Genomic DNA, 27,784 nt, shown 5'->3' on the forward strand with positions numbered 1-27,784 from the left:
ACTACAGGCGTGTGCCACTACACTTGGCTAATTTTTTGAATTTTTGTAGATATGAGGCCTTGCCATGTTGCCCAGCCTGGTCTTGAAATCCTGGGCTTGAGCGATACTCCCACCTCAGCCTCTTGAAGTGCTGGGATTACAGGCATGAGCCACCACACATGGCTGCCTCTTCCCTTTTTTTTTTTTTTTTTTTTTGAGACGGAGTCTCCGTTCTGTCACCCAGGCTGGAGTGCAGTGGTGCAATCTTGGCTCACTGCAAGCTCCGCCTCCCGAGTTCATGCTATTCTCCTGCCTTAGCCTCCTGAGTAGCTGGGACTACAGGCGCCCGCCCGCCACCACGCCTGGCTAATTTTTTGTATTTTTAGTAGAGACGGGGTTTCACTGTGTTAGCCAGGATGGTCTCGATCTCCTGACCTTGTGTTCTGCCCGCCTCGGCCTCCCAAAGTGCTGGGATTACAGGTGTGAGCCACCACACCTGGTTGCCTCTTCCCTTTTTAAAGGTAAGAGGCTCATGTGCTTCTCCTGAAACCAACACTGATGATGTCCAAGCACCTACTGCACACCAAGCCCTCAACACATCTCGTCTCCTTCATCTGTATGAAAACCCCAGGAGGAAAGCATGAACCACCACGGGTGCCACTGGGGACACACTCGGAGTTGAGCCTGGACGCAGCTCCGGTTGGTGAGAGACCCCGCAGCGTGCTTTTATTTTTTGTATTTCATTTTTATTTATTTATTTATTTTTTGAGATGGAGTCTCACCCTGTCATCCAGGCTGCACTGCAGTGATGCGATCTTGGCTCACTGCAACCTCTGCCTCCTGGGTTCAAGCGATTCTCCTGCCTCAGGCTCCCAAGTAGCTGGGATTATAGGCATGTGCCATCACGTCCAGGTAATTTTTGAATTTTTTAATATAGACGGGGTTTCACCATGTTGGCCAGGCTGGTCTCGAACTCCTGGCCTCAAGCAATCTGCCTGCCTTGGCCCCTCAAAGTGCTGGGACTACAGGCATGAGCCACTGCGCCCGGCCAGAAGTGTGCTTTTAGACAACGGAACAAACAGATGCTGTGGGAAAAGGGCTCGGATTCACCTGGCTTCAAATCCTGGTGCTGACCGCCATAGCTCTGTGGCCTTGGTCACGCCTCTTATCCTCTCGGAACCTCAGTCTCTTCTTCAAAACATGGAGGGTGACGCTACCTGAGGGGCTTGCTCTCAGGCGTCAAATAATGAATAGAGGGTCTGGCACGGGCGCTGATGCACAGGAGGCGCCCCGAACCATCAGCGTCACTCTGATGATTATTGCTAAAATAACCAGCTCGCCCCACGGGTGACTGCAGGAACAGACCCCAAAAACATCTTCGTTCCGTTTCCCGGGTTCCCAAAGACTCCCGGATGCCATGGTGTGGGGCCATGGAAGAAACGTTAGGACATTCAGGAGTGTGGCAGCCCCCGGTAGCAAGAGGACAGAGCCAGGGTGGACCTGTTCTCTAGCAGTACCCAGGGGCAAACGGTGGCGGTTGTTGGTACTCCTCCGGGAGCTGGTCGTTCTCAGGCTCTGCCAAGCCCTGGTGTTCTGGTGTGGACTCCTGGGAGGACAGAGCTCTCATTACCATTTGGTGCCAACTCCTGTCCCCCGGGGTCACCTCACTGTAGCTGGCCGACCTCTCGGCCTTCCTGGTGGGGATCTTTCTGTCTTTTGGTGCCTGGGGCTGTGAGGGGCTTTTGAGAGATGTGACCACACAGGGATCCGTGTGGACTCTGTCCCCCGAAGTGGGATCCCCTGAGTGATCTTCGCTGCCTTTTCCGGTCCCAGGGCCTGAGATCACCGTGGATCTCCGGACATCTAAGAGTGACGGCAGGCTCACAGTGACGAGGTGGCTTTTCAGCTGCTGCCGGACCCTCTGGCCTCTCTGGGGGAGCATTTTGAGGCTCCTCCAGAGTTTCTGGCGGGTCTCTCCAAGAGGGGTTTTTGGGGGGCAGGAGGAAGTGGCTTCCTCGGTGGTTACTCTGTTCATCTCTGATGACGGCTTCCTTTCCTTTGATTGGTGACGCAGGACTGGCTTTGGGGAGGCCTGAAAACAAGACTGGGTGAGGCCTGGGGCAGCTCGCCCACCAAAGTACTGCATCTGTCCCGGAAATTGGAGCCTGGGTTCCACCCAGACACCCTGGGGCTGAGAAACATCCCCGTGTGAACCCCCAAACCGGATCCCATGCCCTGTCTTTCTTATCTCAGTAAATGGCTTCACTATCTCCCCCAGGGGCTGGCAAACTTGTTCTTCTTCTTCTTTTTTTTTTTTTTTTTTTTTTTGAGATGGAGTTTCACTGTGTCGCCCAGTCTGGAGTGCAGTGGTGCTATCTCAGCTCACTGCAACCTCCACCTCCTGGGTTCAAGCGATTCTCCTGCCTCCCGAGTAGCTGGGACTACAAGTACACCACCACGCCTGGCTAATTTTTGTATTTTTAGTAGAGACATGGTTTCACTATGTTGCCCCGGTAGTCTTGAACTCCTGATCTCAGGTGATCCACCCACCTCGGCCTCCCAAAGTGCTGGGATTACAGGCATGAGCCAACACGCCTGGCCTGGCAAACTTCCCTTACAAACAGTCAGAGAGTAAATATTTCAGCTTTGCAGGCTGTACCATCTGTCTCAATTACTTAGCTCTGCTGTTGTAGGGGATGCCAGAGATCACACGTCAACCAATGAGCGTGCCTGGCTTCTAATATAGCTTTATTTATAAACATGGAAATGTGAATTTTATCTGATTTTCAGAGGTTATGAAATAACTATCTCTACAAAAATGTGGGGCCACGTGTGATAGCTCACACCTATAATCCCAGTGCTTTGGGAGGCTGAGGCAGGAGGATTGCTTGAGGCCAGGAGTTTGAGACCAGCCTGGGCAATGTAGTGAGACCCCGTCTCTCCAAATTTTTGTTGTTTTTGACAGGGTCTTGCTCTGTCACTCAGGCTGGAGTGCAGTGGTGCAATCATGGCTTACTGCAGCCTCGACCTCCCAGGCTCCAGCAATCCTCCCACCTCAGCCTCCAGAGTAGCTGACTACAGGCATGCGCCACCATGCCTGGCTAATTTTTTAATTTTTTGTGGAGACACGGTCTTGCTATGTTGCCCACGCTGGTCTCAAAGTCCTGGCCTCAAGCAATCCTCTTGCCTCATCCTCCCAAAGCACTGGGATTACAGGTGTGAGCCATTGTGCAGACCAAATATCCATGTTTCTTTCCACACCTGGGCTCTCATTTTCATCCCTCCCACCTTGACACTGTCCCCCATCCCCACCTCACTTCCTCCTCCTTTCCATCTCCACCAGTAGCCCGGAAAGCCCCTTCTGCAGCCAGTAGCCACAGGAAACATTTAAAACCACCAGTCCCGGCCAGGTGTGGTGGCTCACGCCTATAATCCCAGCACTTTGGGAGGCCGAGGTGGGCAGATCGTGAGGTCAGGGGTTTGAGACCAGTCTGGCCAACATGGTGAAACCCTGTCTCTACTAAAAAAACCCTGTGTCTACTCGGGAGGCTGACTAAAATCGCTTACACCCAGGAAAGTCTAGACTGTCATCGCACTCTAGCATGTCGACAAAGCTGTCTCAAAAAAAAAAAAAAAGTGGCTCACGCTGTATCCCAGCTCGGGAGGCTGAGGCGGGCGGGGAGAATCGAGCTTACTAAAAATACAAAAAATTAGCCCCAGGAGGCGCGCCTGAGTCTAGCTACTGTGGAGGCCCATGGCGTGAACCCCTAGGCGGAGCTGGTGAGCCGACAAACTCCAGCCTGGGCGACAGTGCAAGACTCCGTCTCAAAAAAAAAAAAAAAAAAAAAAAAAAGTCCTCCCATGCGTACAGTCTCCTACGGCTCCTCCCTGGTGCAACTGGAATAGAATCCCAGCTCCTCCCCTTGGCCCCAAGGCCCTGCACTATTGGCTCCTGCTGACCCTGGGGCTTCAGCTTCTGACAGTCTCTCACTAACCCCACTCCATCTATATGCTGGCTTTTGTTGTTCTGTTTTCCAAACACACCAAGCCCCAGGACTTTTGCAAGTGCCATTCCCTCTGCCTGGAATATCCTCCCTGTGTCTGTGTGTATGACTGGCTCCTCCTCACCTTGCAGATCTCAGCTATATGCCACCTCCTCTAGGAAGCCTTCCCTGACTGCCTTCCCCCACTTGCACCCCCCACCTCCACTGATGTCCATCGCACCAGCCTGTTTCATTTGTACCACTGTCATAACTTCCCCTGCTGGGCAGGGGGCTTGGAGAGCACTTAGGCTTCCACCTAGGGGTGCCTAAAGGTCTCCCAAACCCCAAGATGCTGTGATACATTCATTCATCCACTCCACAGATTCCTTAGTTAAGCACCTTCAATATGGCAGGTCCTCTCAGAGGGGTGGGAGAAGCAAAGGCAAACAAGCCAGATGGAGTTTCCAGTCTCTCAGAGCTCACAGTCTGATGGAGGAGGCAGCCAGGGAGCATGAAAACCCACAAGTAAATAGGATTTGGGAGAACATTTTTGGGAAATCTGCTGCACTGAATAAACAGGGTAATGTGAAGGAGAATGCAGGTGTTGCTGTAGGTCTGGAGCCTGGGGAAGGAGGCACTTGAAGGAGAAATGAATGAAGACATGGGAAATCTAGGGGCAGGGCACATAGTTTGTGCAAAGGACCTGAAGTGGGACCGGCACATGCAGAGACCCCGAGGTTTGCTTGGTGTGTCTGAACAACAGACGGTATGGCAGCGGGGCTGGCACTGGGTAGGTGATGGGCAGAAAGAGGAACTGAGATTTTAGTTTGAATTTTAATCTCTGTGTTGGAAAATCACTGGAAAGGTTTAAAGCACCAAGCTGTAGGATCTCCTTCTCATTCTAGAAGGAGCGTCCTCTGGCAGCTGTTGACGGCCTCTGCTCCTGCCCCTCAGCCAGGTGGGAGGTGCCTGCCTCCTGTCATATACATACCTCCTCAGGTGCAGACACCGGGCAGGCAGCTGCCTCCGCCACTGCGTTGGAGTAGAGGAAGAGATCCTCGTAATCCACGTTTGCCGGATCCTTCTGCAGGACGGAAGGGGCCTGCAGCTCAGCACTAGGGAGGGGGAAAGGTCCAGCACGGACCCTGGAAGGCAGGTCTCAGGGACCATCCCTCGAATAGCAGTTTCTTAGTACCTAGGCCACGCCCACTAAGCTTTATAAGAAAATATGCCCCACCCACAGCCATTTCTTAGGGCTTGGGACACACCCACTGAGCCTTCTAAAGAAAGATGCCCCGCCCATAGCAGTTTCTTGGGAGCTAGGCCACACCCACTGAGCCTTCTAAGGAAAGATGCCCCACCCACCACACTTTCTTGGGAGCTAGGCCAGGCCCACTGAGCCCTATAAGGAAAGATGTCCTGCCCATAACAGTTTATTGGGAGCTAGGCCACACCCACTGAGCCTTCTAAGGAAAGATACCCCTGCCACAGCAGTTTCTTAGGGGCTAGGCCACGCCCACTGGGTCCTCTAAGGAAACATGCCCTGCCCACAGCAGTTTGTTGGGAGCCAGGCCACTCACTGAGCCTTTTAAGGAAAGATGCTCCACCCACAACAGTTTATTGGGAGCCAGGCCACTCACTGTGCCTTTTAAGGAAAGATGCTCCACCCACAACAGTTTATTGGGAGCCAGGCCACACCCACTGAGCCTTTTAAGGAAAGATGCTCCACCCACAGCAGTTTATTGGGAGCCAAGCCACGCCCACTGAGCCTTCTAAGGAAAGTGTACTGGGAGCCAGGCCACGCCCACTGAGCCTTCTAAGGAAAGATGCCATTCCTTCAGGTGAGCCAAGATGATACCTGGCACATGAACCCTTATAAAAAATCAGCCTGTTGACATGTGCCTGGAGGGCGGAGCCATGGGGAAGCAGGAACCACAAGGGAGACGGCTGGTGGGGGGCAGAGGGACTACGAGGGGCGGGGCCGGAGGGGCCAAGGACCATGAGAGTGACAGAATCAATAGAAGCTGATGGGGGCGTGGGAAACAAAGGGGTCTGGGGGGCTTGGCCCCAAGGAGATGGCTGTGAACCTTGTGGGCCCCCGCCCTCACCTGCCTGCAGGGCTGTGTCAGCAGCTCCCTGCGCGGCTCAATTGGATTCTGCTGGTGGAAGGTGACCAGGGCGTCCAGTGAGGTGTGGGCCACCTTCTCCCCGGGAATTATGTAAGTTCCATCATCCAAGAGCTTCACCATGAAATGGCAGCAGCTGCTTTGGGCTCTGCGGAGACACTGAGGGGGCTGGGACATCCTGCTCCCTCTCATCCCTGCCCCAAGTCCCCCCCCCCCAGCCCTTGGGCTGGCAGCGTCACTGCTACAGCCGGACTACCCCAGGTTCCCATGCAGGCTTCTTCACTGACTAGCCAAGCAACACCCAGCAGGTTACTAACCTCGCTGTGCCTCAGTTTCCCCCATTTATAACACAGGAGTACAAAGGCTGACCTCAGATAAAACATGCTACTACAGACAAAAGCTTAACTTATTGCCTGGCTAGGGGTAAGTGATCCATAGAAATGATAATGAAAGCTGGGCATGGTGGCTCACGCCTGTAATCCCAGCACTTTGGGAGGCTGAGGCAGGCGGATTACTCGAGGCCGGGAGTTGCAGACCAGCCTGGCCAACATGGTGAAACCTTGTCTCTCCGAAAAATACAAAAATTAGCCAGGTGTGGTGGCATGTTACAGGCCAAGAAAATGGGGGTCGTGACCAACTCAGTATACCACTGGAGGCTATGTGAGTAAACGGAAAACTGTTCTTATGAAAGCAGGATGTTGGAAAACTGACAACTGTGTGTGCTGCCAGAAGGAGTGCTGAGGGCAATCACGCCCCAAGCACAGTGTTCCTTGTGGTTAACTATAGGCACGTCTGAAGCCTGTTGTACAAAGAAAGCAATTATGTGTACCTGTGAAAAATCAAGCAGCTGACCAACTGTTACCTCTCCCTTCCTGCTCTTTCAACGGAGTCTTGCTCTGCCGCCCCTGCAGTGGCCGGATCTCAGCTCACTGCTTCCGCCTGCTCTTGCCTCTAGCCTAATAATACGCCACCTCACCCGGCTACTTTTTTGTATTTTTTAGTAGAGACGGGGTTTCACCGTGTTAGCCAGGATGGTCTCGATCTTCTGACCTCGTGTGATCCGCCCGTCTCGGCCTCCCAAAGTGCTGGGATTACAGCCCCGGCCCCTGCCTTTGCTCAAAGCTGCCTTTGCTCACTAGAAGCAAGGAGCCCCCGACCCCTACTTTTAAAACAGATTTTTTTGTCTTTGTCTTAATTTCTACGTCTGCCTCCTTCATTCCCTCCCATAGGAACCGACAGCAACAGTGGCAGGTGCCTGTAATCCCAGCTACTGGGGAGGCTGAGGCAGGGGAATCGCTTGAACCCAGGAGGTGGAAGTTGCAGTGAGCCGAGATCATGCCACTGCACTCCAGCCTGGGTGACAGCGCGAGACTCTGTCTCAAAAAGAAAAGCAAAAAGAAAGCCCCAACCTAAGGCTGTGTGCCTGGCACACAGCAAGTGCTGAATAAATGCTTCGTTAACCAATGAATGTATATTAATGGCTCTCTATGTGCTGACTGTATCTCAGTTAATCCTCACATGAACACTCTGAATTAAAGTGTGACACTCCTTTACTGAAGGCACAGAGAGGTTTAGTAACTTGTCTAAGGTCACAGAGCATGTAATGGCAGAGCTGAGCCTTGGATAAGTTTTTCCCACCGTGGGTGACTCTGTAATTGAGCCATTGGGTTTTTCTTCCTTTGGCCTGGAATCCTCTGGATTTGTTTGGCTTTCAGGTCTTAAGGAGCTGGGCTTCCCTGGGTTTCCCTAACACACAGTCAGGGAATCACTAATTAGATTGTGAGGGGTGGAGGGAGAGAAGCTGCCAATCTTAGGTCCCCAGCAGCTCCCGTTCTCAGACCCACGGCCTCAGTTACTGCTGCTTTCTGAGAAGCTATGACATGAAGCACCCCTTGCCCCCTCCAAGGAAACCCCAGAGCCCACCTGCCCCTGCCCTGGCCCCCGGCCCAGGCCTTACTTGTAAGAAAGTGTGTAGCCCACGTGGCTGTGACTGACCCTGATGAGAAAGGATCCCAGCGGCTGTGACTCCAGCAAGTCCTCAGCATCCCTGGAAGGGCACACACAGAAAGGAAATGACACACACACAGAAAGGAAATGACACAGTCCAGCCACCCCGCGTACCAGTTAAACTCCGGGGGCCATGGGATCATTCATGCAGAAGGCTGGTAGTTTTCATTTTCCTTTTTTTCTTTTCTTTTTTTTTTCAGACAGTCTCGCTCTGTCCCCCAGGCTGGAGTGCCATGGCGCGATCTCGGCTCACTGCAAGCTCCACCTCCCGGGTTCACGCCATTCTCCTGCCTCAGCCTCCCGAGTAGCTGGGACTACAGGCGCCCGCCACCACGCCCGGCTAATTTTTTTGTATATTTTAGTAGAGACGGGGTTTCACTGTGTTAGCCAGGACAGCCTCAATCTCCTGATCTCGTGATCCGCCCGTCACGGCCTCCCAAAGTGCTGGGATTATAGGTGCAAGCCACTGTGCCCGGCCTCTTTTTTTCCCTTTTTTTTTTTTTTTTTTTTTGAGACAGAGTCTCACTCTGTTGCCCAGGCCGAGTGCAATGGTGCGATCTCAGCTTGCTGCAGCCTCAACCTCCTGGGTTCAAGTGATTCTTCTTGCCTTAGCCTCCCAAGTAGCTGGGATTACAGGCACCCGCCACCATGCCCGGCTATTTTTTGTATTTTTAGTAGAGACAGGGTTTCACCATGTTGGCCAGGCTGGTCTCAAACCCCTGTCCTCAAGTGACCCACCTGCCTCAGCCTCCCAAAGTGCTGGGATTACAGGCATGAGCCACCACGCCCGGCCTGTTTTCTAAATGAACAAACACCCCAAACCCATCGGGTTTTTTTGTTTGTTTGTTTGTTTTTCAATTGTTGCACACCTTGGGCTATTCAGGGATTAGGGATGTTCCCCCTGAGGAACTAGGAGGCATCTGATGACCCTGATCTCAGGCCAGACCTCCTCCCATCTCCCACAGCCCCATCCCAATGCCTAGAATCCCCCGATTAAGGCACCTTTGGGTGGATCAAGGTGTCACAAGTAACAAAGAAGGACTCATATACTCAGACGCATTCGAGTGCAAAACCCAGCTCTACTGTCCATCAGCTGTGTGACCTCAGACAATCGTCTCTCTGTCAGCTTCCTCAAGGGGAAAGTAAACCCCACTTCCAAGGCTGCTGTGAGAAGAGAAAGAACTTGCAACATAAGCATGACAGTTGCTACCTGGTTAGTGCTCCCAAAATGTTTGCTGTTATTATTATTATTATTCTCTTTCTCTTTTTTTTTTTTTCTTTTTTTTTGAGACGGAGTCTCGCTCTGTCGCCCAGGCTGCAGTGCAGTGGCTGGATCTCAGCTCACTGCAAGCTCCGCCTCCCGGGTTTACACCATTCTCCTGCCTCAGCCTCCCGAGTAGCTGGGACTACAGGCGCCCGCCACCACGCCGAGCTAGTTTTTTTTTTTTTGTATTTTTTTTAGTAGAGACGGGGTTTCACCGTGTTAGCCAGGATGGTCTCGATCTCCTGACCTCGTGATCCGCCCGTCTCGGCCTCCCAAAGTGCTGGGATTACAGGCTTGAGCCACCGCGCCCAGCCTTTTTTTGTTGTTGTTGAGACGGAGTTTTGCTCTTGTTGCCCAGGCTGGAGTGCAATGATGCGATCTTGGCTCACTGGAACCTGTGCCTCTCTGGTTCAAGCTATTCTCCTGCCTCAGCCTCCCAAGTAATTGGGATTACAAGTACCCGCAACCACGCCCAGCTAATTTTTTGTATTTTTAGTAGAGACGGGGTTTCACCATGTTGGCCAGGCTGGTCTCGAATTCCTGACCTCTGGTGATTCACCCGCCTCGGCCTCCCAAAGTGCTGGGATTACAGGAGTGAGCCACTGCACCCGGTCTATTTTCTAGATTATTACCATTATTATCTGGAGTTCACAGAGAGGAAGGCGGCCTTCCGTGGGACAAGCTAGTCCTGCACTATTCAATACAGAGGTCACTGGCCTTTTGTACTGATTTCCAAAACAGCACAAAAAAGGAATATATGCTGTTTGATGAATCGTTTTTTGTTTTTGAGACAGGGTCTTGCTCTATCACTCAGGCTGGAATGCAGAGGTGCAATCATAGCTCACTGAAACCTTGATTTCCTGGGCTCAAGAGATCCTCTCACCTCAGCCTCCTCAGTACACAGAACTACAGGCATGTGCCACACGCCCAGCTAACTTTTTTTAATTTTTTTTTTTTTTTGAGTTGGAGTCTCGCTCTGTCACCCAGGCTGGAGTGCAGTGGCACGATCTCGGCTTACTGCAGCCTCTGCCTCCAGGGTCCCAGCAAGTCTCCTGCCTCAGCCACCTGAATAGCTGGGAAGCTGGGATTACAGGAACGCGTCACCATGCACAGTTAATTTTTTTTTTTTATTTTTTGAGACGTAGTTTCGCTCTTGTTGCTTAGGCTGCAGTGCCATGGCGCGATCTCAGCTCACTGCAACCTCCGCCTCCCGGGTTCAAGTGATTCTCCTGCCTCAGCCTCCCGAGTAGCTGGGATTACAGACATGCACCACCATGCTTGGCTAATTTTGTATTTTTAGTAGACACAAACTTTCACCATGTTGTCCAGGCTGGTCTTGAACTCCTGACCTCAGGTGGTCTGCCCGCCTCAGCCTCCCAAAGTGCTGGAATTACAAGTATGAGCCACCGCGCCCGGCCTAAAAATTCCTTTTAGAGATGGAGTCTCACTATGTTGTCCAGACCAGCCTTGAACTCCTGGGCTCAAGCGATCCTTCTGCCTCAGCATTCCGAGTAGCTGGGATTAAAGGTAAGTGCCACTGCACCCAGCTGCTTCTTTTAATATAGCTACTAAATTTTTTAAAAAATTGCAGTGTACAACACATGTTATATTTTTGTTAGACAGCAAGGCCCAGAGCTCAGAAACCATGACCAACACTACTTCCTTTCTGTGGCCTTCACAGAATTTTCTCAAGTTCCTGCATGCAGAGGGTGGCAATAAATATTTGTTCCTCCATTTAGTTAGAGCCGGGCACACATCCTCAGAGCTCACAGTCTGAGGTAGAAACGGCACATTAGGGCCAGACACAGTGGCTCACGCCTGTAATCCCGGCACTTTGGGAGGCCGAGGCAGGCGGATCACTTGAGGTCAGGAGTTCGAGACTAGCCTGGCCACCATGGTGAAACCCCGTCTCTACTAAAAATACAAATATTAGCCGGGCGTGGTGGTGCATGCCTGTAGTCCCAGCTACTCATGAGGCAGGAGGATTGCTTGAACCCAGGAGGTGGAGGCTGCAGTGAGCGGAGATCGCGCCACTGCGCTCCAGCCTGGGCAACCGGAGCAGAACTCTATCAAAAAAAAAAGAAAGAAAGAAAAAGAAAAAAAAAGAAAGGGCACATTGGTTGTACCCTCATGGGTTGAGAGCAGCTGCTTGGGGTATTGTGTTCAGAAAAATTCTAGCCAGGCGCGGTGGCTCACGCCTGTAACCCCAGCATTTTGGGAGGCCGAGGCGGGTGGATCCCTTGAGGCCAGGAGTTTGAGACCAGCCTGGCCAACATGGTGAAACCCTGTCTCTACTATAAACACAAAAATTAGCCAGGCTTGGTGGCACGTGCCTGTAATCCCAGCTACTCGGGAGGTTGAGGTGGAAGAATCGCTTGAACCCGGGAGGCAGAGGTTGCAGTGAGCCAAGATTGCGCCTCTGCACTCCAGCCTAGGTGATGGAGTGAGACTGTGTCTCAAAAAGAAAGAAAGAAAGAAAGAAAGATTCTGAGGCTGTATCCTGCCTGGCCTGGGCGAGGTGTGGGGTGCCACCAGGTCCCTGGCAGTGCTGGCCTGTTGGCCACTTGTATAGAGAAAGCTGAGAGAGAGAGCAGGTAACTTGCCCCAGGTCATACAGTGAGCCCACACAGGTGGCAGGATTCAAGCCTGGGAGCCTGGAGCTCATTTTACACTCTTGCCACACTGAGCTGAGCCAAGTCCAGAATTCTGCAGTTAAAAGCTGCCCAGGGTAGGGACAGACAAGGAAAGAGTGGGGAGGGCAGGGTGTGGGGTGTGGGTGTGTCCTCACTCTCTTGAGATTGCACCATGGAACCACTCGGGGACCCCGTCTTGGGCCAGCTGGCCCACCTGGGTGTGCACGAACCAGTCCAGCCGTGGGGGTAGCAGTGGGGGCGGCTTCCTGGCCTCTGTCATAGCTTCCTGGGGTTGGGGGAAGGTCACCTGGGTAGAGAAGGGAGGGAAGACAAGAATCAAGCTGATGCACCTCTTATCTTTGCTCTGTTCTTGAAGCTTATGGTACCTCCTCCTTTGAGAAGTTCTGCAGGGTGGACAGAGCAATGGACTTAAAACTGGCTTGTGGCCAGGTGTGATGGCTCACATGGGTAATCCTAGCACTTTGGGAGGCCAAGGTGGGAGGATGGCTTGAGCCCAGGAGTTCCAGACCAGCCTGGACAACATAGTGAGACCCCCATCCCTACAAAAAATTTTACAATTTGGCCAGGTGCAGTGGCTCACGCCTGTAATCTCAGCACTTTGGGAAGCCAAGGTGGGTGGATCACCTGAGGTCAGGAGTTTGAGACCAGCCTGGCCAACATGGTGAAATCCATCTCCACTAAAAATACAAAAATTAGCTGGGTGTGGTGGTGGGCACCTGTAATCCCAGCTACTCCAAAGGCTGAGGCAGGAGAATCGCTTGAACCTGGTGGGGCAGAGGTTGCAGTGAGCCAAGATGGCGCCACTGTACTCCAGCCTGGATGACAGAGTGAGACTCCATCTCAAAAAAATAAATAAGTAAATAAATAAATAAAATAAATTTAAAAATTAGCTGGATGTGGTGGTGCATGCCTGTAGTCCCAGCTACTCGGGAGGCTGAGGTGGGAGGATCCCTTAAGCTCGGAAGGATGTAGCTGCAGTGAGCCGTGGTTGTGCCACTGCACTCCAGTCTGGGGAACAGAGCAAGACCACGTTTCAAAAACAACAAAAAAACTGGCTTGTGTGGCTGGGCGTGGTGGCTCACACCTGTAATCCTAGCACTTTGTAATCCTAGCACCGAGGCAGGTGGATCACCTGAGGTCAGGAGTTCAAGACCAGCCTGGGCCACGTGGTGAAACCCTGTCACTACAAAAATGCAAAAATGAGCTGGGCACAGCGGCACGTGCCTATAATCCCAACTACTTGGGAGGCTGAGGCACGAGAATCACTTGAACCCAGGAGACAGAGGCTGCAGTGAGCCGAGATTGCACCACTGCACTCCAACCTGGGCAACAGAGTGAGACTCTGTCTCAAAAAAACAAAAAAACAAAAAAGCTGGCTTGTGTTTTTTGGGCACCTACTATGTGCCTGATAGATTTTACACATTCATTCATTGGCTCATCCTCAAAGTCCTTCAAGGACTTTTCCTTTTATTCTGCTTATGCCATTGTGTTTTTTTCTTTTTTTTTTTGAGATAGGGTCTCACTCTGTCACCCAGGCTGGAATGCAGTGGCTCCATCTTGGCTTACTGCAGCCTCGACTTTCTTCCCTCAAGTGATTCTCCCACCTCAGTCCCTCAAGTAGCTGGGACCACAGGCATGTGCCACCATGCCTGGCTAATTTTTGTATTTTTGTAGAGATGGGGTTTCACCTTCCTGCCCACATTGGTCTCAAACTCCTGGACTCAAACAGTCCGCCTGTGTCAGTCTTCCAAAGTGCTAGGATTACAGGCATGAGCCATTGTGCCTAGGCTCTTATGCCATTCTTGCAAGGACTAGAAAGTTCCTTTTATAAATAAATATTTTAAAAATTTAAGAGTAGAGTATTTAGAGCTGGGCGTGGTGGTTCACGCCTGTAATCCCAGCACTTTGGGAGGCTGAGGCAGGTGGATCACCTGAGGTCAGGGATTCGAGACCTGGCCAACATGGTGAAACCCCCGTCTCTACAAAAATTAGCCAGACATGATGGTGGGTGCCTGTAATCCCAGCTACTCAGGAGGTTGAGGCAGGAGAATCGCTAGAACCCAGGAGGCGGAGGTTGCAGTGAGCCGAGATCACGCCATTGCACTCCAGCCTGAGGGACAGAGTGAGACACTGTCTCAAAAAAAAAGAAAAAAAGAATAGAATATTTAAATATTAAGTAAATATCAATGCCCCCAGAGGAATGAGGAAATGGCAAAATGGCAAGTGAATGAAAGAAACAGCTGACCCATTGGTGGTGCCTCTCTCTCTCTCTCTCTCTCTCTCAGGGTTTCCCTCTGTTCCCGAGGCTAGAGTGTGCAATGCCGCCATCACAGCTCACACTCACTGCAGCCTCAACCTCTCAGGTTCAAGCAATCCTCCCACCTCAACCTCCCAAGTAGTTGGGACTACAGGCATGCATTATCATGCCTGGCTAATTTCGAAAATTTTTTTTGTGGGGACAGGGTCTTGCTCTGTTGTCCAGGCTGGCCTCGAACTCCTGGGCTCAAGCAGTTCTAACACCTCAGCCTCCCAACATACTGGGATTACAGGCACCAGCCACCATGACTGGCTGCCTTGGTTTCATTAAACACCAGAGAAATGTGGCTTCAGACAGTCACTTCTGCCACCAACGTCACCACACATTGTAGCCACTCATGGCACACCTACGATATGTCAGATGCATCATTAATTCACATACTTTCTTGACAATTTTAAGCAAGCAGTACCACAGGACTTTGTGTACCAATGACAGAGCTGGAGAAAGAAAGCAGCACTGTTTTGCAAAACAGTATTAAGTGAGTATAAAACGAGCCAAAGGATTGTATCTTGCTAGATAGTTCCTTTGGGACCCCTCTTGCTCATGCTTAATTCTTTTTTTTTTTTTTTTTTTTTTTGAGATGGAGTCTCGCTCTGTCGCCCAGGCTGGAGTGCAGCGGCACCATCTCAACTCACTGCAACTTCCGCCTCCCAGGTTCAAGTGATTCTCCTGCCTTAGCCTCTTGAATAGCTGGGATTACAGACATGTGCCACCAGGCCTGGCTCATTTTTGTATTTTTAGCAGAGATGGAGTTTCACCATGTTGGCCAGGCTGGTCTCCAACTCCCGACCTCAAGTGATCCACCCGCCTTGGCCTCCCAAAGTGCTGGGATTACAGGTGTGAGCCACTGCGCCCGGCTGCTCACCCTAAATTCTGTCCTTAAACTGGAGCTCACTCCCTCCACCCATTGGCCCCATCTAATGTTTCAATATCTCAAAAGATCTTTTTACTGGGCTGTTTCTATGAGGAGGCAGGGCCCGTTGACCAATGGCAATCAATATTGACTTTCTCCAACCGGATGTCAAGCATAACCTCTGGGATATGGCCGGAAGGAATTCTGGGGCAACCAAAATTAAGCAACTGTATTAAGAAATGTTTAATAAAGCAGGGTGACAAAGCGATTAAGAGCCTGGAATTGGAGGTTGGGTGCAGTGACTCACACCTGTAATGCTGGCATTGTTGGAGCCTGAGGCAGGTGGATCACCTAAGGCCAGGAGTTTGAGACCAGCCTGGCCAACATGGTGAAACCCCATCTCTAATAAAAATATAAACATTATCTGGGCAAGGTGGCTCACGCCTGTAATCCCAGCTACTCTGGAGGCTGAGGCAGGAGAATTGCATGAACCTGGGAGGCGGAGGTTGCAGTGAGCTGAGATCGAGCCACTGCACTCCAGCCTGGGCAACAGAGCAAGACTCCATCTCTAAATAAATAAATAAATAAATAATAAAAATACAAAAATTACGGTGGCGTGTGCCTGCAGTCTCAGCTACTTGGGAGGCTGAGGCAGGAGAGTCACTTGAACCCGGGAGGCAGAGGTTGCAAGTGAGCCGAGATCGCACCACTGCACTCCAGCCTGAGCAACACAGCGAAACTCCGTCTCACACACACAAAAAATAAAAACCCAAAAAACCCCATCACCACCACCAACAAAAAAAGAGCCTGAGCCGGGCGCGGTGGCTCACGCCTGTAATCCCAGCATTTTGGGAGGCCGAGGCGGGCGGATCACGAGCTCAGGAGATCAAGACCATCCTAGGTAACACGGTGAAACCCTGTCTCTACTAAAAATAAAAAAAATTAGAGGGGCGTGATGGCGGGTGCCTGTAGTCCCAGCTACTAGGGAGGCTGAGGCAGGAGAATGGAGTGAACCCAGGAGGCGGAGCTTGCAGTGAGCCGAGATGGAGCCACTGCACTCCACTTGGGCGACAGAGCGAGACTCCGTCTCAAAAAAAAAAAAAAAAGCCTGGAATTCGGCCTGACTCAGATGGCCTGGGTTCAAACCCTAGCTCCCCCACTTAGCCGCTGTGTGACCTCAGATAATTCACTTAACTGCTCTCTGTGACTGTATTTCTGTCTTTAATTTGGGGATAATGATATTTACCTAGGAAAGTTTAGCTGGCACTGTATATATATAGAGAGAGATATATAATATTCATGAATCCAGTTGTGACCTAGCATGGGGTAATGTTTATAGGCTTCTTCTTCTTCTTTTTTTTTTTTTTTTTTTTTTTTACTTGGAAGAACTCCTATTTGTCCTTCAAAACCCAGTAAAAATGTCCCCTCCTCCAGGCAGCTTTCCTGCATCTCCCTCCAGACAAAGCCCTGGCACCCCTCTCTGTCCCCAACGTTCCCCTGCTGTTCCTCTCTCTGGTCCAGCCATGACTCCATGGAGCTAGAATGTCTTTATCTTGCTCTGTCTCCACCAGCCTGAGGGTCTCCTAGGGATCAGGACTTAGGGCTAGGTTTTTGTGTTGTTGCTTTTTGCTCTGTGCTGGCCCGGCATAGAGGAGGGTGCAAGAGTCTTTGCTGATGAACAGATATCTAGTGATGAAAGACCTCATGCTCATATTCAAACTCCTGACCCTCGTCTGGGGGCCTCCTCTACTTCCTCGCTACCCACATTCCAGACCTAAAGACATCCTTGCTCTCTCTCTCGCCTCTCCATAGCTGTGCTCATGCGGTTGTCCTGCTAAGACCCCCCCTTTCCCCAACTCCAGCTCCATTTTCCAGTGGTCACCACACAAATACCCCCTCCTCCATGAAGCTCTCACCCATGCCACCCCGGGCCCCACCAGCCCTGTCCCTCCTTCTGGCCTAGCCCAGCTCCCATGCTCTGTCTCCTCAAGGGCTGAGAGGAGGGCTGAGGCTCTTGGATCACGTACCTGGGAAATCCGTGGACGGCCGCGGCCCTCGCTGTAGCTGTACCAGTGCCTGCAGGAGCCTGGGTTTCGATTCAAGGTCTGCACGTCAATGGGGCGGAGCTGGCTGCCCCGAGGCAGTTCCTGTTTCTTCAAGCAGGTGAGCCCTGGGGGTGGAACAAGGACAGGCCAAGTCACCCTGTCTGCAGTCCAGCAAAGCATCTGGTGCCACATGTGCAGACACAGCTTGCTCCCGCCTTGCCCCCAACAAGTTGTTATTGAGCACCTACTGTGTGCCGACTCTTTGGAGGACCCAGGGGTGACAAGGAGACAGGTGCAGCCCCCCCCCCAACTCCTGGCATCTATAATCTATCAAGCAGTGAAGAGGAGTGAGACATCATTACAAAGGGGGAACAGAGGACGGGTGCAGTGGCTCACGCCTGCAATCCCAGCACTTTGACAGGCTGAGGCAGGCGGATCACTTGAGGTCAGGAGTTTGAGACCAGCCTGGCCAACATGGCAAAACCCTGTCTCTATTAAAATACAAAAATCAGCCAGGTGTGGTGGTGCGTGCGTGTAGTCCCAGCTACTCAGGAGGCTGAGGCAAAAGAATCGCTTGAACCCGGGAGGCAGAAGTTGCAGTGAGCTGAGATCGTGCCATTGCGCTCCAGCCTGGGCAACAGAGTGAGACTCCTTCTCAAAACAAAAACAAAAGCAACAAACGGGGAACAGAGGCCAGGGGTGGTGGCTCATGCCTATAATCCCAGCACTTTGGGAGACTGAGGCGGGTGGATCATTTGAGGCCAGGAGTTTGAGAACAACCTGGCCAACATGGTGAAACCCGGTCTCTACTAAAAATACAAAAATTAGGCGTGGTGGTGGGTGCCTGTAATCCCAGCTACTCAGGAGGCTGATACAAGAGAATCGCTTGGACCAGGGAGGCAGAGGCTGCAGTGAGCCGAGATCATGCCACTGCACTTTAGCCTGGGTGACAAAGGGAAACTCTGTCCCAAACAAACAAACAAACAAACAAACAAACAAAAAACAGCCAGGTGTGGTGGCTCATGCCTGTAATCCCAGCACTTAGGAAGGCCAAGGTGGGCGGATCACCTGAGGTCAGGAGTTCACGACCAGCCTGACCAACATGCAGAAACCCCGTCTCTATTAAAACTACAAAATTAGCTGGGCATGGTGGCACATGCCTGTAATCCCAGCTACTCGGGAGGCTGAGGCAGGAGAATTGCTTAAACCTGGGAGGCAAGGTTGCGGTAAGCCGAGATCAAGCCACTGCACTCCAGCCTGGGCAACAAGAGTAAAACTCCGTCTCAAACCAAACTAAACCAAACAAACGAAAAAAACAAAAACAAAAAACAAAACACCCCCAAAAAACAAAAAAACCCCAAAGGGGAAACAGGAAGCGGGAAGAGCAGTTGCACAAAGCCCCAGAGGTGGCCTAACTGACCTGGAGGAAGGGGAATGTGAGGGTAAGTAGGAATCACCTTGATCTGGGGAGTGTGTGGTGAAGAAAGAGTGTATTTGTTTTAGAGATGGGGTCTTGCTATGTTGCCCAGGCTGGGGGAGGGAAGAGCAGGCACAAAGGCCTAGAAACTGAACTGAGCCTGGACAGGCTGGGGTCTCATGGCACGCTTAGGTCCACACCAGGACTTCCTCCATTACAAAATATTTAAAAATATTTTTATTAATTGACTAACTTATTTTAGAGACAGGGTTTCACTCTGTCACCCAGGCTGGAGTGCAGTGGTGTGGTCACAGCTCACTGCAGCCTTGAACTCCTGGACTCAAGTGATCCTCCCGCCTCAGCCTCCCAAGTAGCTGGGACTACAGGCATGCACCACCACACCTGGCTCATTAACAAAATATTTTTTTAGAGATGGGGTCTTGCTGTGTTGCCCAGGCTGGTCTCAAACTCCTGGGGCTCAAGCGATCCGCCCAGCTTGGTTCAAGTGATTCTCCTGCCTCAGCCTCCCGAGTAGCTGGGATTACAGGTGCCCATCAACACACCTGGCTAATTTTTGTATTTTTAGTAGAGAAAAGATTTCACTATGTTGGCCAGTCTGGTCTCAAACTCCTGACCTCAGGTGATCCACCCCCCTCAGCCTCCCTAAGTGCTGGGATTACAGGTGTGGGCCGTCGTGCCAGCTTAAAATCCTATTTTATAATTGCGTGGGCATTAAGACCAATGCGGTCCAGGCTGGATTCCTTATTGTATATTTATTATTAGGATGTTTGGTTTTCTTTCTTCTGATTTGAAATAAGCTGAAGCCTTTTGGGAAGTCCTACACAGCACTTGGGTGCTGGGTGCAGGCCCTGTATGCTTAACAGATTGGCCAGCCCTGGCCGTGTGCTCGCACGCCAGGCAGACAAGCAAAACTACTTCCTCCTCTCCTTTCAGGCAGAAAGGGCGCAGATCCTGCTGGGGCCTCCCCAGGGGCCTATTGCCCTGGCCCAGCTGGGGCTAGATAACCCCAGGCTTACCCTGGGTGCCTCTCCCATCCCCCTGCTCTTCCTCAGCAGCAGCGGCACCTTGTCTGCCCTCTGTGGTCAACGAAGTCTAAGCAGGAGACACATGGAGCCCTGCTTCTCACTCACCTGCTGTGTGTCCTCAGGTGAGTTGCTCAGCCTCTCTGAGCCTCAGTTCTGCATGTGTGCAATGGGCATAATAGCCCTCCTTAATCATGTGAAGATGATAGGAGAGGCAACCCTCCAGCACAGCGCATGGAGATGAGTTGGGAGTGAGAGAATCAGGACTCTCTGTTGTGACTTAATTCAAGCAAGGCCTTTGTGGGGAAGACTCTGGCTTGGGCCTCAGACCTCATGGGCTGAGCTGCCTTGGGCAACTCACTTCACCTCTCTGTGGTTAATCTCTTCTTCTTTTTCTTCTTCTTCTTCTTTTTTTTTTTTTTTTTGAGATAGGGTCCCCTCACTCTGTTGCCCAGACTGGAGTGCAGTGGTGCAATCTCAGCTCACCACAACCTCTACTTCCTGGGTTCAAGCGATCCTCCCATCTCAGCCTCCTGAGTAGCTGGGACTACAGGCGCACCACCACCACACCTGGCTAATTTTCAGATTTTTGAAGAGATGGGATTTTGTCATGTTGCCAGGTTGGTCTCGTTCATGTGATCCTCCCGCCTCAGCCTCCCAAAGTGTTGGGATTACAGGCGTCAGCCGCTGCATCTGGCCTTTTTATTTTTGAGATGATGTCTTGTTCTACAGCCCCAGCTGGAGTGCAGTGGTACGATCTCGGCTCACTGCAACCTCCACCTCCTGGGTTCAAGCGATTCTCCTGCCTCAGTCTCCCGAGTAGCTGAGATTATAAGCGTGCACCAACACTCCTGGCTAATTTTTATATTTTTAGTAGAGGCAGGGTTCGCCATGTTGGCCAGGTTGGTCTTGAACTCCTGACCTCAAGTGGTCTGCCCACCTTGGCCTCCCAAAGTGCTGGGATTATAGGCCTGAAATATATATTTATATATATATATATATTTTTTTTTTTTTTTTTTTTTTTGAGACAGGATCTTGCTTTGTTGCCCAGGCTGGAGTGCAGTGGTGCAATTATGGCTCACTGCAGCCTCAAACTCCTGGCCTCAAGTGATCCACCTGCCTGGACTTCCCAAAGTGCTGGCATTACAGGCATGAGCCACCACCGGGCCTGGCCTTCACTTCACTTCACTTCACTTCTCTGATCCTCCCGGCAAAGTCTGACCATCGGGATTTAGAGTTTCCAGGAAGATGGGGGTATGTTGGCCTAGCTCCAGCACAGACCCCTAAGACCTTACCACAAACGGCCCAACCTCGCTTCCCCTGACCTGCTTGGGTGATGTGGTCTCCCACAGACTAACGTTTTCCTTTCAGATGTCGCAACAGAATCACCCCCACACCCCTCAGTGTCCGCAGGCCTCGGCCAGCAAACGGACATGCGGGCCCCGGAGGAAGGAAGGGTGTGGAGGGGAAAACGAAGGTGCCCTGGTGGAGAGATAACGGGGCTAGAGTGCCAAGGCGGCCTCTCTCTGATAATCAAGTTCTCCAGGGAGACAGATCTGGGCTTCTCAGCAGAGGCCGCAGCTGGTAAGTGGGCCATTCGCAGACTCACGTGGGGTGGCTCTTGGGGGAGGTGGCCGCAATGCCATCTCAGTGCTGGGAAAATGCTGGACCCATACGTGTCAGGGAGTGGGAATCCCTTAGGCTCTACCAACACTGGGCTTGATGCAATTCTTCTTAGAGACAGGGTCTCACTCTGTCGCCCAGGCTGAAGTGTACTGTGCCGTCATAGCTCACTACAACCTCAAACTCCTGGGCTCAAGCGATCCTCCCGCCTCAGCCTCCCAAGTAGCTGCAATCACAGGTTCACACCACCATGCCCGGCTAATTTTTCAATTTTTATTTTGTAGAGACATGGTCTTGCTGTGTTGCCCAGGATGGTCTAGAATACCTGGGCTCAAGCAATCCTCACACCCCGGCCTCCCAGTGTTGGGATTACAGGCATGAGCCACTGTGCCCAGCCCTGGGCTTGATGTAATTTTATGGTTTTAGCTTCCTACAATGCTTTCATTCTATTCATTTATTGATCTCACAAACACTGACTGAGCCCCAGCTCTGGATGGGCACCATGCTAGATGCTGAGGATGAAGCAGAAGGCAAGATCGGGCCGGGTGCAGTGGCTCATGCCTGTAATCCCAGCTCTTTGGGGGGCCAAGGTGGGCAAATCACCTGAGGTCAGGAGTTCAAGACCAGCCTGGCCAACATGGGGAAACCCCGTCTATACTAAAAATACAAAATTTAGCCGGGCGTGGTGGCTCATGCCTATAATCCTAGATACTTAGGAGGCTGAGACAGGAAAATTGCTTGAACCGGGAGGGGGAGGTTGCAGTGAGCTGAGATCATGCCGCTGCACTGCAGCCTGAGCCACAGAGTGAGACTGTCTCAAAAAAAAAAAAAAAAAAAAAAGGCAAGATCGGCGTGGTTCCCACCCTTCTAGGGCCCACAGTCCCTGTGGAGACAGATGTTGAACAAGTTCACATGCAGGACCGTCAGGCAGAAAAGAAAACAGCAAGGCTAGGCTGGGTTCAGTGGCTCAAACCTGCAATCCCAGCACTTTGGGAGGCCGAGGCTGGCAGATCATGAGGTCAAGGGATCGAGACCAGCCTGGCCAACATGGTGAAACCCCGTCTCTACTAAAATACAAAAATTAACTGGGCGTGGTGGCACATGCCTGTAGTCCCAGCTACTCGGGAGGCTGAGGCAGGAGAATGGCGTGACCCCAGGAGGCAGAGGTTGCAGTGAGCTGAGACTTTGCCACTGTACTCCAGCCTGGGCGACAGAGCGAGACTCCATCTCAAACAAATGAGCAAACAAAAAACAGCAAGGGCAAAGGCCCTGTGGTAGGAATGAACTTGGCACGTCTGAGGCACAGAGGATGACAGCTAAGGTGTCCAAATGGTGGAAACAACTCAAATGTCCATCAATGAATGAACGGATAAACAAAACATGGTTCATCATCCACACCATGGAATATGATTCAGTCACAAAAAGGAAGGAAGCACTGCTCCATGCTACAAGGTGGATGAGCCCCAAAAACATGATGCTGAGTGAGAGAAGCCAGACACAAAGGCCACCTAGTGCATGATTCCATTGATATGAAATGTCCAGAACTGGCTAGACATGGTGGCTCACACCTGTAATTCTAGCACTTTGGGAGGCCAAGGTGGGAGAATCACCTTAAGTCAGGAGTTTGAGACTAGCCTGGCCAACATGGTGAAACTCCGTCTCTACTAAAAGTACAAAAATTAGCCAGGCGTGGTGGCGGGACCTGTAATCCCAGCTACTCGGGAGGCTGAGGCATGAGAACTGCTTGAACCCAGGAGGCAGAAGTTGCAGTGTGTCAAGATTGCACCACTGCACTTTTCTTGGGGAACAAGGTGAACAATGGTGGTCATTGGTCATAGTAATAACAGGGTGGGTGTGGTGGCTCACACCTGTAATCCCAATACTTTGGGAGGCTGAGGTGGGAGGATCACTTGAGGCCAGTTCAAGACCAGCCTGGGTAGTGAGACACCATCTCTACAAAAAAGTAAAACAATTAGTTGAGTGTGGTGGTATGCACCTATAGTACCAGCTACTTAGGAGGCTAAGGCAGGAGGATCGCTTGAGCCTGGGAGGTTGAGGCTGCAGTGAGCCATGATCCCACCACTGCACTCCAGCCTGGGCAACAGAGCAAGACCCTGTTTCTTTTTCTTTTCTTTTTTCTTTTTTTTTTTTGAGATAGAGTCTCGCTCTATTGCCCAGGCTGGAATGCAGTGGCACGATCTAGGCTCACTGCAACCTCCGCCTCCCCGGTTCAAGTGATTTCTGGCTAATTTTTGTATGTTTAGTAGAGACGGGGTTTCACCATTTTGGCCAGGCTGGTCTCGAACTCCCGACCTCAAGTGATCTGCCCACCTCAGCCTCCCAAAGGGCTGGGATTACAGGCATGAGCCACCGTGCCCGGCCGGAAGACCCTGTTTCAAAATAATAATGATAATAACTTTGATAATAAAAACTTGAAAATAATAATAATGATGATGATGATGGCAGTGATGAGGATAGTGATAATTCTGATATCAGCCTATTCTGTCTCTGTGCTCATTATGACCTATGCCTCCTCTGGGATCCACCATCTCCCTGGCTCTTCATAGCCATCCTATGAGGTAGAAACTATGATCACCCCTATTTTGCAAGAGAGGAAACTGAGGTTCAGTTGGTGAAGGTATGTGCCCAAGGTTGTGCCATTGAAATGACCTCATCTGGGGTAGATACCCGAGATTTGTCATCTCACGGCCACGGAGAACAAAGATGTGGACACACAAGAATGAGGTTAGCAGCAAAGTTTAACAGACGGAAAGAAAGAGAAGATGCTCCCTCCTGCAGAGAGAGGTCCTGAAAAAATGCATTGACGGATGCACAGTGAAATGCAGGGGGCTTTATAGATGCCTGGTGAGGCGGCGGTGTTTGATTTACATAGGGTGTGAAAGATTGGTTGGACTAGGTGTTCCACTTGCATAGGGTGTGAAAACCTGGTTAGGACTAGGAGTGCCATTTGCATCGGGTGTGAATTTCTGGCCACCCCTACTCTAATCTTTTATCATGCAAGCGGGTCCTCTACTTGAGCTGTGGCCATGTTGCCCATCCCTTTACTGTATGCATGGTAATACAGAAAATAAAGGGAAGATGGAGTCTCCATGTTGGACTTGCCTGGCTCCCAGGCAGCTCTTTTCTGTTGACGCAACTGCTGGCATCACCCCCGTGCAAGCTTGCAGCTGGCTTATCTGTTTGCAGCTCGATTTCTCAGACTGCTCTATGTTAGAAAAAAGAATTTCTTGGGCTGCTTTTCGTTAGAAAAGAAATTCCGCCAGGGACTCTGGTACCCTCACTATCTGCCTAAATAATTTCTTTCTAGCTCCTGTATCACCGTGGGCCTTGAGTGATGCTGGGATTTGGGCCCAGGCAGCTCCCTTTTATCCGTGACCCATTAAGGCCTCAGAAGAAAGCCAGGCAGGATCTGCTATTCATTGCCATTGACTGTCACTGTTTCCGAATTTTGCAGTTTTGGGCAGAAACTGCAAAGTTTTGTGGAAAGAATGCAAGTTTTCCAAAGCGGCTGTTTATCAAGCATCCCTGGCAGGGGGCGACTTTGAGTTTTACTCTCAGGATTCAGGGTCCTCCTGAGTGGGTGCTCGGAAGTTCAAGGATACAGACGACAGAGATGTTGATGGCAGCTAAGCCAGGGAAAACCAGGGCAGTCCTCTAGCCTGGTCAGGTGGGAAGGGAGTTTGTGGCTGGGGGTTCCCAAACCCATTGAGTTTGCAATGCCTGCCTTCTCCTCAGTGGAATTTGGGGGTTGCCTGGGGAGCTGCCCCTAGGCTGCAGAGGCTGCAGGATCAACCCTGGAAGCTGGTTTCTTTGAGGGAAGAGGATGTCAGCTCCCTTGTGCTCACCCCAGAGGCATGTGGCGTCCTTCATTAATTCAATGGGTTCAGGCCACACACAAGCACACCACAGAAGTCCCTGTCCTCATGGAGCTTCTGGGCTGAGTGGGGACAGGGTTGGCAATGAAGATGAGCTAGGAAAAGAGAAGGGCATGACTGGGAGAGGCCTCTGCAGAGATAGCCCTGGATAATCATGACATGATGGATGAGTGGGCTTTGCACATTTCAGGAGACTGCAAGACTAGGGTGTGACAAGTGCAAAGGCCCTGGGGCCTTCTCAGTGATGAGTATGGAGTGAAGGAGTAATGAAGGAGAGGACTGGAGTGGAGTGAGTCAGGGAGGGCGGCCAGAGAAAGAGGAAGGGCTGGGCGGGGCCGTGGCTGCAGCGTGTAGAGGCTTGTGCCCCACGGTGAGGGGCGTAAGTTGTATCCCTAAGCCCAAGGAAGACCTGGGGAGGGTTTTTTTTTTTTTTTTTTTTTTTTTTTTTTTTGAGAAAGGGTCTTGCTCTATCACCCAGGCTGGAATGTAGTGGTGTGGTCATAGCTCACTGCAACCTCCAACTCCTGGGCTCAAGTGATCCTCCCTCCTCAGCCTCCTGAGTAGCTGGGACTACAGGTGCACGCCACCATACTTACCATGTTTTGAGATGATGTCTTGCTCTGCCTCCCAGGTTGGAGTGCAGTGGTGCGACCTCGGCTTACTGCAACCTCCGCCTCCCAGGTTCAAGCGATTCTGCCTCAGCCTCCTGAGTAGTTGGAACTACAGGCGTGTGCAACCACGCCTGGCTAATTTTTGTATTTTTAGTAAAGATGGGGTTTCGCCATATTGGCCAGGCTGGTCTCGAACTCCTGACCTCAGGTGAACCACCTGCCTCAGCCTCCCAAAGTGCTGGGATGAGATGTGAGCCACTGCACCCGGCCAATTTTTGTAATCTTTTTTTTTTTTTTAGTGATGGGGTCTCACTATGTTGCCCAGGCTGGTCTTGAACTTGAACTGGCCTCAAGCTATTCCCCTGCCTCGGCCTCTCAAGGCACTGGGATTATAGGCATAAGCCACACACCCGAACCCCTGGGGGGAGCTTTAAACAAGGAGGTGACACTGATGTCAGTTTCATAAGGACACTCTGAAAATAGTTTGAAAGACAGAGGGGAGGACCGGAAACCCATGAGGAAGTGGTCGCAGAGGTCCAGGTGGTCATGGCTACAACTCAGGAGGGGTCAGCTGTGGGCACGGTGGGGAAGGCAGGGATGGAGTCCAGGGTCAGGGCTGTGTTACACTTACAGTGCTGATGAGACATTCAAATTGGAATACAGAGTGGCGGGTGAAACCCAGACTTGAGTCTGGCTTGGATTTGCAGCTTGGAAGTCACTGGCCTCCCTAAAGGCATAGTGTGTGCAGAAAAGAACGAACAGATCTGAGGCTGCTCCCTGAGAAGGGCCTGCTGGTTGGGCCTGTAGCTGGTAAAGTTCCCTACAGATATAAAACTTCCCTACATGCGTGGCTCATGACGGGTGCCTATACTTTCTGTACAAATGATTTATGCTAAACCCCTGCTTTCTTTGTAGGAGTCTGGAATCCTGGTGCGTGCCAGGTAGAGGGTTCCTGTGTGACTGGCCCCATGAACACATGGGCACAGAACTGCCAACCAGCTTTCACGAGAGACACGTTACACACCTGTTACAACTCGTTGGGGGAGTTAAGCATGGGGTGTGTGACCCCACTGTGAGAGGATTCTGGAAGCTTGTCTGGTTGCCTCTAGACTTCACTCTGCCTGCCTTTTCCCTTTGCTGATTTTGCTGTGATCTTGGCTGTGAGTACAGCTCTCTGCCAAGTCCTAGGGAATGGCTGGACCTGGGGGTGGTCTTGGGAAGGACCCTGGGTAGAGTGGAAGGAACGCCCTGGAAAGCCAGCCAGGAGAGGGCCCCTGGAAGGACCTACCAGGGAGGCAGGAGGGACACAGTGGCCGAGCCGTGTGCCAGAAGCCAGGTGACGCAGGCTCTTGCGGGGGATGGGGTGCTCATGGGAGCTGAGGGGTGCAGAAGCAAGGACTCAACGTGGCCAGATGGGTACCACTGGGGACCAAGGCAAGACAGTCTCGATGGCATGGTGGGGCTGATGTTGGCTGAGCAGGTCAAGCAGAGGAGTAAAACAGCAGGGAGAGACCCCTTTCCACTTTCCTGCAAAGGAGGGCTGGAGGTAGGGCTGTGGCTGCAGGTGGGAAGGGCTGGGTTTCTTTTTTTTTTTGAGACAGGTTGTTACTCTGTAACTCAGGCTAGAGAGCAGTGGTGCAATCTCAGCTCACTGCCGCCTCAACCTCCTGGCTCAAGTGATCCTCCTGCCTCAGCCTCCAGAGTAGCTGGGACCACAGGTATACGTGCCACCATGCCTGGCTAATTTATTTTATTTTGTATTTTTAGTAGAGATGGGGTTTCACCATGTTGGCCAGGCTGGTCTCGAACTCCTGAGCTCAAGTGATCTGCCCGCCTTGGCCTCCCAGAGTGCTGGGATGACAGGTGTGAGCCACTGCACCAAGCCAGGAGGCTTCTTTTCCCAATTTAGTCTTTTGATGACAGGTGGCATCTCTGAGGTGGCCGCTCGATGGGGTAACCCGTGGGC

At 51.6% G+C, this 27,784-nt stretch overlaps 3 protein-coding genes across 10 annotated transcripts in view; all 3 read right to left on the bottom strand.

Annotated features, from left to right (window-relative positions):
- The window catches only part of AP1M1 (adaptor related protein complex 1 subunit mu 1), a 212,477-nt gene that overhangs the window by 74,801 nt on the left and 109,892 nt on the right, over positions 1–27,784 (bottom strand). The window lies entirely within an intron of this gene.
- Positions 1–27,784, bottom strand: part of FAM32A (family with sequence similarity 32 member A) — a 182,885-nt gene that overhangs the window by 35,381 nt on the left and 119,720 nt on the right. The window lies entirely within an intron of this gene.
- HSH2D (hematopoietic SH2 domain containing) lies at positions 717–17,353 on the bottom strand. 4 transcript variants are annotated; one of them, XM_050769723.1, is made up of 6 exons: positions 17,211–17,353; positions 12,148–12,299; positions 8,046–8,135; positions 6,071–6,236; positions 4,954–5,046; positions 717–2,071 (listed from the first exon to the last, which is right to left on the bottom strand). In XM_050769723.1, exons 2-6 carry the CDS (start codon positions 12,270–12,272, stop codon positions 1,487–1,489), a joined length of 1,059 nt encoding a protein of 352 aa, XP_050625680.1. In that variant the 5' UTR covers positions 12,273–12,299; positions 17,211–17,353; the 3' UTR covers positions 717–1,486. The 4 variants fall into 4 exon arrangements, with proteins under 4 accessions (XP_050625680.1, XP_050625683.1, XP_050625681.1 ...); XM_050769726.1 differs by having other exon boundaries at positions 6,075–6,236; positions 17,211–17,331; XM_050769724.1 differs by having other exon boundaries at positions 12,223–12,299; positions 17,211–17,322.

The sequence above is a fragment of the Macaca thibetana genome, chromosome 19 (assembly GCF_024542745.1).
Source record: "Macaca thibetana thibetana isolate TM-01 chromosome 19, ASM2454274v1, whole genome shotgun sequence".
Taxonomy (NCBI): domain Eukaryota; kingdom Metazoa; phylum Chordata; class Mammalia; order Primates; family Cercopithecidae; genus Macaca; species Macaca thibetana.